General features: G+C 43.0%; 1 protein-coding gene across 2 annotated transcripts in view; it reads right to left on the bottom strand.

Moving 5' to 3' along the window:
* Window positions 1–7,356: 7,356 nt before the first annotated feature.
* The window catches only part of jag1a (jagged canonical Notch ligand 1a), a 44,914-nt gene continuing 42,270 nt past the window's right edge, over window positions 7,357–10,000 (bottom strand). Inside the window, exons 24-26 of one of the 2 annotated variants that reach the window (XM_076288293.1) lie at window positions 9,114–9,245; window positions 8,479–8,629; window positions 7,357–8,052 (exon numbers count right to left, since the gene is read on the bottom strand). In XM_076288293.1, the coding sequence (XP_076144408.1) occupies window positions 7,382–8,052; window positions 8,479–8,629; window positions 9,114–9,245 (954 nt within the window). In that variant the 3' untranslated portion in view covers window positions 7,357–7,381. The remainder of the gene's footprint in view (window positions 8,053–8,478; window positions 8,630–9,113; window positions 9,246–10,000) is intronic. The other variant, XM_076288294.1, reaches the window with a different exon arrangement.

Below are 10,000 nucleotides of genomic sequence, written 5' to 3'. Positions count from 1 at the left end.
ACAGAGGCAGTTTTTTTTACCCTTGGAATGATACACATATCATTATCTGCAGCCACAGCAATGGCTCAGGCTTGTATTTTACAAACTGAGAAAGTGAAGAAAACTTCACTGCCAACAGCCGGGGTGCATCGAGTCTGTATCTCAGAATTAGGTTTACCAAGATGATCAATTAGAAATTAGATTCCATTGCTAACTTCACAGTTAGAGAAAAAAGGATGCAATGTGACACTACAAGCACATTTCTCGTTTAACTGATTTGTGCATCTTGCTTCTGTTTATTTTTCAATTATTCGTTCGTTTCCTTGTTTATGTGTTGATGTTTGTGTGTGGAGCGCTTTGGGTTGCACTCTGCGCATAAAAGAAAAATGTGCGATATAAATAAAGACTTACTTGCTACTTACTGGGATCGTCTGGTGTGGCTTCTTGTTTATCCAAGTCATTTTTCTCAATAAACGCCCAGAGGTGTAAATATTCACTGGCACATGGTAGAATTAGCGTTCCCTGTCGTGTTTTCATCACCTGTGATTACTAAAGTCACTCTCTGTTGTGTTTTTATCACCTGTGATTATTGCCAACAGGTCCTGGCCTGTGAGTAGTAAGACACACATGAGGATAACTGCTGAATGGATGTTAAGGTTTGATTGATTAACTTATGTTGCTAAATTAGCTTGCACCGACCAAATAAAAAAAAAATAGATTTTTAATATTAATTTAATATTCTCCATCTTAATGAAATTAATCACTTTTTTATATTGAGATTACTGCATTGCATTTCTTTGAAGAAAGATCATTGGTCACTTATTTTATTCATGAGCATTAACAACTAAATATTTGTATGTATATTTATATGCCTAATGAATGCTTAATAATATATAATTATAATATAATAATTAATAATAAATGAAATGCTTCAAGTAGGGTGACCAGATGAGATTGGCTGAAATTCGGGACGCTTTTTTTTTTTCGCGGGGGGGGGTTGGGGGGAGAGAGATGGTAGGCTTACAGCGAATTTTCAAACCTGTACCAAAACACATTTTTATTCAAAGATCAAGTCTGCCTCAAAATACAACAGAGAAATCCTGAACTCAAAATGTCATTGTGGGGGAAAAAAAAAAAAACCAATGACTGCGTAACAGTGCAAATCAGACCTTTCAGAATAAGGATAATAGCCTAACGCTAAAACAAGCCTTACCAAAATTATGGGTCATTAAGTAAGAATACAAATTAATTGTTAGATTAAGTAGATTATGTTAAAACGACATGGACATTAGGCCGAACTGCCGACGTATTTATTTTGCACACACGCTGGCTCTGCCTGCTGCGCTGCCTGCACATTCAATGTCCTCGGCGCCTAATGTTCCCTAACCGTTCGTTTTTGGTTTGGTTCGAACTAACCTTTAGGGAACCATACACTAACGTTCCCGAACGTTCCCTAACGTTCCCTTAACGTTTTGTGTTAGTGGGGGCTTCGCGAAATCAGTGCATATTCGCGCCTAATTATAGAACGTCAAAAAGAAACAAAGTAGCCGGGCTGCATCCAGACACTTAGCTGCCGTCGGGGGCTGCATGCAGTCGACTCAACCTCTCTACGGACAGTTTTTAATGTTTATCAGAAAATAACTACTCAGTATTCTGATTGAGTATAATTTTCGGGACAATTAGGGCAGGATTCGGGATTCGGGACAACTGCTTGGATATCGGGACTGTCCCGAATTTTTCGGGACGTCTGGTCACCCTAGCTTCACGAATGTTAACATGCTGTTAACATTGTGTGTCAACATCTGCATGTTAATGAGAACTCTCTGTACTGCTGAGGATTGAGGTGATTTGGAACATTTATCCTTGTTACGACTGAAACTTGTATAATGTGTTTTTTTTACAAGTGAATGAGTGTGCTTGTGTGTGTGTGTGTGTGTGTGTGTGTGTGTGTGTGTGTGTGTGTGTGTGTGTGTGTGTGTGAGAGAGAGAGAGAGAGTTTGTCTTGAGGGAGAAAAAACAAATGAGAGTATCGTCTCTGTGTTCTCGTGTCATGGAAGGGAAAACATCGGGACTGGGTTCTCAACAAGACAAGATGACGATGGAGATGGCGGAACCACACCCTACTCGATCGACCACACGTCCTCTCAGACGTCTAAACACACACACATACAATAACTCACACACACACACAGAAAAACTCACACATACAATGAATCACGCACAAACAAAAACTTGGACATACGAAAGCCCAGCATGCACACACACACAAATTCGCACATACAATAACTCTCTCTCTCACACACACATGAACTCAACAAAAACACACTGATGTGCAAAAAAGTTCTATAAAAAACTCACTTACATACAAACACAGAGATACATACAAAAAGAACACACACACACACACACACACACACACACACACACACACACACACACACACACACACACAAACATCTGACTTCCCAACATCTTTAAGAAGCCCCTTAACCCTGCCTCTCGATGTGATTATCCTAATATATCTCTTAGACGAACGCACTTACAGTCATGAGTGAAGGGTGGCTTTCCGTTTGAAAGCCACACTAAAGACACACATACTGTAGTATCTAACCATGACAGACATTTTAACAAACCAAATAAATAAACAAACACTTATTACAAGGTCACGGCAACATTTCTTGGAATAGGAAAACAAGAGGGAGAGATAGAGTCTTTAATTTGTCATAGAGACAGGGAGAAACAGAGAGAGAGAGAGAGAGAGAGAGAGAGAAAGTCCTCATCTGTTGGAGAAAGGAGATGGAGACCTACATCCATTGTAGAGAGGAGAGGGAAAGAAAGAGTAAACCCTCCATCTGTTGGATAGACAAAAAAAGAGGAGAGAGAAAATGAGAGAGAGAGAGAGTCATCTGTTGGAGAAAGGAGATAGAGAGACCTACATCCATTCTAGAGAGAAGGAAAGAAAGAGAGAGTAAACGCTCCATCTCTTGATAGACAAAAAGAGAGAGGAGAGAGAGAGAAAAAGAGAGAGAGAGAGAAAGAGAGAGAGAAAGTCCTCATCTGTTGGAGAAAGGAGATGGAGAGAGAAAAAAGAGAGAGAAAGAGAGAGAGAAAGAGTCTGGCACGTGTTGCTCCAGAGGCTTGTTTGTTTGCGCCGGCTGCCTTTGTGAGCACATCTCATGCTGTTTATGTGAGACTGGCTCGGCTGTTCCCACGCAGACTATGGAGGAGAGAGGAGGAGGAAGAGAGGAGGAGGAAGAGAGGAGGAGGAGGAAAAGAGGAGAGAGGGGGATAACGCAGGAGAAAGAAGAAGAAAGACATGGAGAAGAGAGATGGGAGGAGAAAGAGGGAGAGAAATGGAGAGAAAGGGGGGATATTAAGGAGAGAAGGAAAAATAAAGAGGAGTGAAAGATTAAAAGAGAGGCCAAGAGTAAAGCGAGAGATAGGGAGAAATCCAGAGAGAGAGAGAGAGGGACAAGAGTGTGTGTGTGTGTGTGTGAGAGAGAGAGAGCGATAGAGAGAGAAAGAGAGGAAGAGAGTGTGTGAGAGAGAGGGAGAGCGAGAGGGAGGGAAGACTCGGTCCATCTCTAAATGCTCTCACATGTCAGCTGGGAGGTTTGCGTGGCCTTAGGACGTCTAGACAGAGACAAAGTCACCACTGTTACACTGTTACACTGTGGGAATGTGGGTGCGGGCAGAGCTCCTCTCTCTGCAGCGGGCATGGCAGGTCACACACACACACACACACACACACACACACACACACACACACACACACACACACACACACACACACACACACACACACACACACACACACACACACACACACACACACACACACACACACCACACACCAGTGGCGTAACAAGCCAATGGTGGGCCCAGGTGCGAGACCGCTAAGCGGGCCCCATACCGACGAATTTTGGCCCAGGATGAATTAGCTCTGATACATGCAATACACATTAAGGGTGACTTCAATTGTTTATGCAAAGGGCCTGAGGCACCGAAGTAGTTTAGTAGTTACAGATTACAATTTCAAATAAAAAACACACTACTACATATCCATTACATGTAAAAACATTAAAAAAATAATTTTATTAACAGCCTGCAGGCCAGGGTAATCTAATATTACTGCATTAACATCAACTCGCATGGAATTATGGGAACACTCAATGCGCTTATTCAACCCTCTGCTGAAACTGCAAGCGTAGATTGCTTGCTTAATAAAATCATTCATATGCATACAATCCCCAATATGTGTGAATTAGGCCATTAGAAGAAGGCCATCTTACAAGCCTTTCGTTGTGCAAAATCGTCAACGGTGTTCCCAATATTTAATGCTCTGGCTCTCGTATTTTCAATGGACAGGATAGCTAACCCACGGAGCCTCTCCTGCCCCATGCTGCTTATTAGGTATAGGTCTTAATAAGTTTGAGTTTGGAAAAAGATCGCTTAGCTGTTGCCACAGTCACAGGCAATGTCAGAAACAACATGAGTACACACTTCCCCGAATGTGGATGTTACACTGTCATAATCTACCACCAGCATTTTGGCATGTTGAAAAATAGAGGACTTCTGTGAAATCTCTGATTTAAAGCAAGACCTGAATGAGAGGAGTTGTGTTGGGAATGTCGGTGCAATGTCCTTGCTATAATGGTCTGACAAACGTCTTGCCTTTTCAAGCAGTTCATCATCACCTGCGAGTTGAAGGGTCATAGGACGTAAAGACTCAAACACATGACAAGTTTCCCGCAAAAGGAGGCAGGGCAGGGGTAGCGACGGGCCCCGGGAGGTCACGGGCCCTGGTGCGACTGCACTTGCTGCACCTACTATAGTTACGCCACTGCCACACACACACACACACACACACACACACTCACAGAAGCATATACACACATAAACATACACACACACACACACACACACACACACACACACACAGAGAAAGTATACCTGTACTAACCATCCAAACCAAACAAAATCAATAACACTCACAAGCAGCACTTCTCATTTTATACAAAATATTTAATAAATATTACTTTCCATGACAAGAAAAACAAAAACAAAAAAAAATCATACAACAATACATGACTTATTGCCAGGAATGCTTCTCCAAGAAACAACATGGACTCATTCTCAAGTTTAAAGATGAAATGTAAAGTGATATCTGTCTTGAACAGTCCATAACGTTGAAGCCATTGTGGAATTACATAGCAATAGGTGACAAATTCCAGAGTCGTGCCCAGAGATATTGCTTTGGGGTATTTCTTTTTTAATCTTAGTGACAGCCCTAACAGAAAAGCAATATCACAATGTGAAACGCTTGCCAACGCTTTTTTTAATTTTTTTTTTGTACTTCACATTTCTCAATAAGCCAAGCCAACAAATGGCCTGGGCAAATTCGCCTCAAATGTTCGGTTATGGAGGTTTGGTTTGTGTTCTGTGTGAGCGAGTAAGCGCTCTGAACGCTCGGGTGAGGGGTCAGCTGGCTGGACACACGGCACCGCAGTTTTATTAGCCCCCCCGGGGGGGTGAAACCACTCGCTTGGCAGACCTGTGTGTGGCGCATCAACAATTTAGTTCCTCTGGGGAAAAGCGCTCAGAGAGGGACATTTGTTATTGTTGTTGCATTTTAATTTTGTAAATCTCAGTTCTAAGTATTTAAATGGTTCTTGCTCAATGGAAATTATGTTTACAAACAGAGGAAATCAATAAGAGATTCATCCTCACTTGATTTAGAGTTCATTTTCAGTTTGAATCATTTTGTCATTTTGTAAAAATGATGTCAATGATTTATTTAACACACACAAACACACACATAAATCGCTGCATTCCAGGTACAATGTTGTTCCCTTAAAAATGTGTGTTCTTTTCCTGTCTAAATTGTTCTCCAGGTCTCCCATACCAAAAGCAGCCACATTTTTTTCTACACTGGGGTCGAAGATCACCCCCACCCCCAAATTATGCCTCTACCCCAACCAGCTCTTCATCAACATATACATAATTACAAACCAGTCCTGGCAAAAAAATACAATCCATAGAAATTGTTTCAAAACAGTCATTGTACAAAACATGTGGTATCTGTATGTGTGTGTGAGTGTGTTTGTGCACTTGTGTGTGTGTGCATGTCTGTGTGAGTGTGTGTGTATGTATATGTGTGTGTGAGAGAGAGAAAGAGATTGTGTGTGTGTGTGTGTGTGTGTGTATTATTCCAGGCAAACAAATGCCCATTCTATCGTTAAAAATAAACTATTGTCTCAAGAACACTTTTGGCATTTACGAAATGTTGAAACAATATTTTCTGTCAAAAATAAGAAGTCGCAAGCTTACAAAGCTGTCAAACCTTCAAATCTAAACAAAGGCATATAAATAAAGAAAGGAAAAAAAAACACAGAAGGGAATGATATTTTTAAGGCTCTTGATTATTAAGTTAATAAATCAAATATACACAATGATTAATTTTTAAAAAATATGTACATATCTACACAAAGATTCTAAATTTGACATGTAAATTCTTCATAATGCCAGCAACAGCTGACTTTGACTCCATCAGATTGACCGGCCTGCCCGCCTAAAGAAACGAAAAAGAAAAAAAGAAAGATCGAAAGAAAAAGCAAAATTTGAGGAAATAATATAATAAAAACCATAACAATAAATAATAAACTCTCTCCAATGGTTGCTGTGGCATAGGTGTAAGGAAGGCACTATTCTCTTGACTGCTTGTCTGACACTAATAGCCCGGTCGATATGACCTTTGACCTTGATCTAAGGCCTTGCCGAGAGTCGCATCTTGACCCCCCTCGCGCTCCAGAGTGTGTGCCCATAAACCAGATCAACCAGACTCTGCGTCCATCCCCGGTGAAACGAGCACCGCAGTGAAGATGTGCTAATCTACATCTGAAGATCGGACAGATCACAGCAACCCCTTTTAAATTTGCTTTTGTTTTCTTCTTTTTTGTTTGCCAGGGTGAGCTGGCTTGTCTGGATATAAGTTAAAACAAACGTATCATTTTTTCTTTTTACTTTGTTTGTTCGTTTTTTTCTTTTTGTTTTTGTTTAGTTGATTGAGTTTGCTTGTTTGTTTATTTGTTTGTTTGTTTTTGTTTGTTTAGCTGTCATTTTTCATCTCATAAAAATGATCATCTCTACTCTCATGAATGCGACACCTTGGTTTCTAAGGAACCAACAGGAACCAACGGGAACCATCCGAGGCCCTCTCTGAGCCTGAGCTGACACCAGGGAGGCCTTCTCCCAACTAGTTCCTGCTAACAACCAACTCATTCTCCGTTGTTGTTGTGCCTTGTTTTCCACCTGTCGTTACACTTTAACTGGGTGCAGAAGGTGCGGTAGGGTTTGGTGGTGGTGGTGGGGGGGGGGGGTTGGGTGGGTGGGGGTTGGGTGACTATACGATGTACTCCATACGGTTTAATCTCTGCTGTGACTCCAGATCTCTGTTGTCTCGCTTGCTAGTCCAGTGGGCGTGTTTGTTGGCCGCGGCGGCGGTTGCTGCGTTGGTGGCCGTGCCGTTGGCGCTCTTCTCGTCGCGGTCCACCAGCGTGTACGCGGGCTGCAGCGGGAACCGCGCCTTCTGCAGACGCTTGTCACCGCCGCCGCCGCCGCTCGCCAGCTCCTCGTCCTCCGACAGCTCGCCTGCCGCCTCGGGCTTGCTGAGTGCCGCCGCTGTCCTGATTTTTTGGGCGTTCTTGGCGACGGCGTTCTTGTCGCCGCCGTGCGGGAGGTCCTTGCCGGGCGCCAACGTGCCAGCAGTGGAGGCGGCGGTTGCCGCGGCCACGGCGATGGCCAGGGCGTTGGCGTTTGCGTTCTTCTCGATGGGGTTGCGGATCTGGTGCAGCTGCTCGCGGGCGTTGTTGACGGCGTTGTTCTCCTCGGAGGTGGCCAGCGAGGACGAGGCCGACGAGCCGGAGCCCGACGACGACACCGGGTTGGCGGGCGAGCTGCCGCCGTGGCTGCTCTGCTTGCGGCGGCGCCGAACGCACCAGAGGAACGCCGACGCCAGCACCAGGACCCAGATCACGATCACCACGGAAACCAGCAGCGGCACCAGGTAGTCTGCTGGGTGACAGAGAAAGAACCGACTGAGTACAAAGAACCTCTTAGAATCCTTCAAAAAACAACTAAGAATCAACTAAGAGAATGGACTGCATTTATTTAACACTTAGTATTTAATAGTTAATTAATTGTGTTATTTATTGGACAACACAAAGACTACTAATGCATTTTCACACCGAATTACTCAGTTTACAGTCATGTGTCTGTTGTTGCATGCAGGCCATGACTATAGCAATGAAGAACATCCTTAGAACAATAAGCAAAAGGAACCTACTCAAAACTACAAAGAATTCCAACCTCACACACTAAGTCATCAGCACTAAGACCACATGATGTCGTTATGGCAGGTACGTCCACGTCAGACCAGTCCATTACTTCTGCGAGCACACACAAGTTCATCACAACAGACGGAGCATGTAGTCATCTTACCGGTGGGACTGTGGGCCTGTCGGCGTTGCACACGGACCTCTGCGATGGCAGTGATGATGGTGCTGTTGCCGTTTCGCTTGCTCACCAGGTCAATTATTTTATCTGTGATCTCCTTGATCGGGCCATGACTGCTCCTCGGGTCTTCTGTCGACTAAAAATAATGATAAACAATCGTTTTACACAAAGCACACAAACATTAAAGTCGGTATTATACATTGAGTTGTTCCACAAAGCTAAAGTTTGAATTGAGTTTCCAACCAATAACTGTCACATGTAAACACACACACAAACAGACACAAACACAATGTGGAATAGGACTTAAGTTAAATAATGCTGTTTCAACTTTTACTTAGTGCAGTTGCCTGGCTAACGCAGATAACTCTGCTTTATGGAATCATTTCCCTTGTGTTACAAGACAGCTGCCAGACAACTTAAGAGTAAACCAGATGGAAGAATCCTTGTGTGTTGCAGCACAGTTTCCTCAGGAGAACCACAAGCAAACTTAACAATGCTTAGTGACCTTTGGGAATGTTCAAAAGTTCTACAAACACTCATAAATGCTTTTTTTTTTTTTTTTTGCATATCTCTATAATTTTTCAGTGCCTGCTCTGGGACAACCAAAAGTGTGTACGTACAATGGCTACATGGATCTCGTTGTTGGCAGTGGGCGACGGTTCGCAGCTCATAGCGATAGGGTACTCCGAGGAGAGGTTCCTCACCACGTACAAACTCCTCAGTTCATTGCAGATGTGCTCAACCGTCACACCCTAAAACACATACACATACACACACACACACAAGAATGCAGAGGTGAACCTCAACCACAATCAGCAACATCAGGGAAACAGTGCACAGTCATTAAAAAAAAAGAGTTTTTAAAAAAAAAGGAAAAAAAAAAAAACAACCGAAAAACACAAGCAAACCCCAATGGCATCTACTAGTCACAACAGCCTGCTGCTTTTGCGCCAAGACACGTAGCCAGCTTAGCCGCTTAAATCTCCTGCCCCAGACTGTCCCCTGCTGCAAGCCGAGCTAACTAGGCCTAAAGTGTTTTCTGTTGTATTTGCTGACCCGCCTGTAATGAACGGTGGAGAGGAATTTCCTCAGTTGAGGGCAATAAAAGCGAAATAGCGATCCGTGATTTGTGATCCGTCCCCTATCTCTCTCTCTCTCCGAGCTCATCCGCAAACAACATAACGAAACCAGACAGAGGCTAGGGAGGGGAGAGAGACTAATGCCTCGTGAAGTAGACTAGACTGTTATAAAACCTAAACTCCATGTTGCAATTTTCGGACTCAAATGACAGAAAGGAAAAGGCCATGAATACAACTAGCAAGAATATTACACAAGAAGGAAAAACGTCCTGGCACTTTTATGATTTTATTTATTGTTATTAGTTACTATTCTTATATTTTTTTTATGTGAAGCACGCTGAGTTGCCTCTGTGTATGACTTGCACTATATAATTAAACTTGCCTTGTCTTGCATCTTGAGCAAGGAGTTTTCCTTTTTTTGAATAATA

This window comes from Alosa pseudoharengus, unplaced genomic scaffold, assembly GCF_046254945.1.
Source record: "Alosa pseudoharengus isolate Yale_2024_CS ecotype anadromous, Long Island Sound unplaced genomic scaffold, YU_APseudo_1.1 YU_APseudo_1.1_scf_1, whole genome shotgun sequence".
In the NCBI taxonomy this organism is placed as follows: Eukaryota; Metazoa; Chordata; class Actinopteri; order Clupeiformes; family Clupeidae; genus Alosa; species Alosa pseudoharengus.
This window is presented reverse-complemented; position numbering and strand designations above follow the sequence as displayed.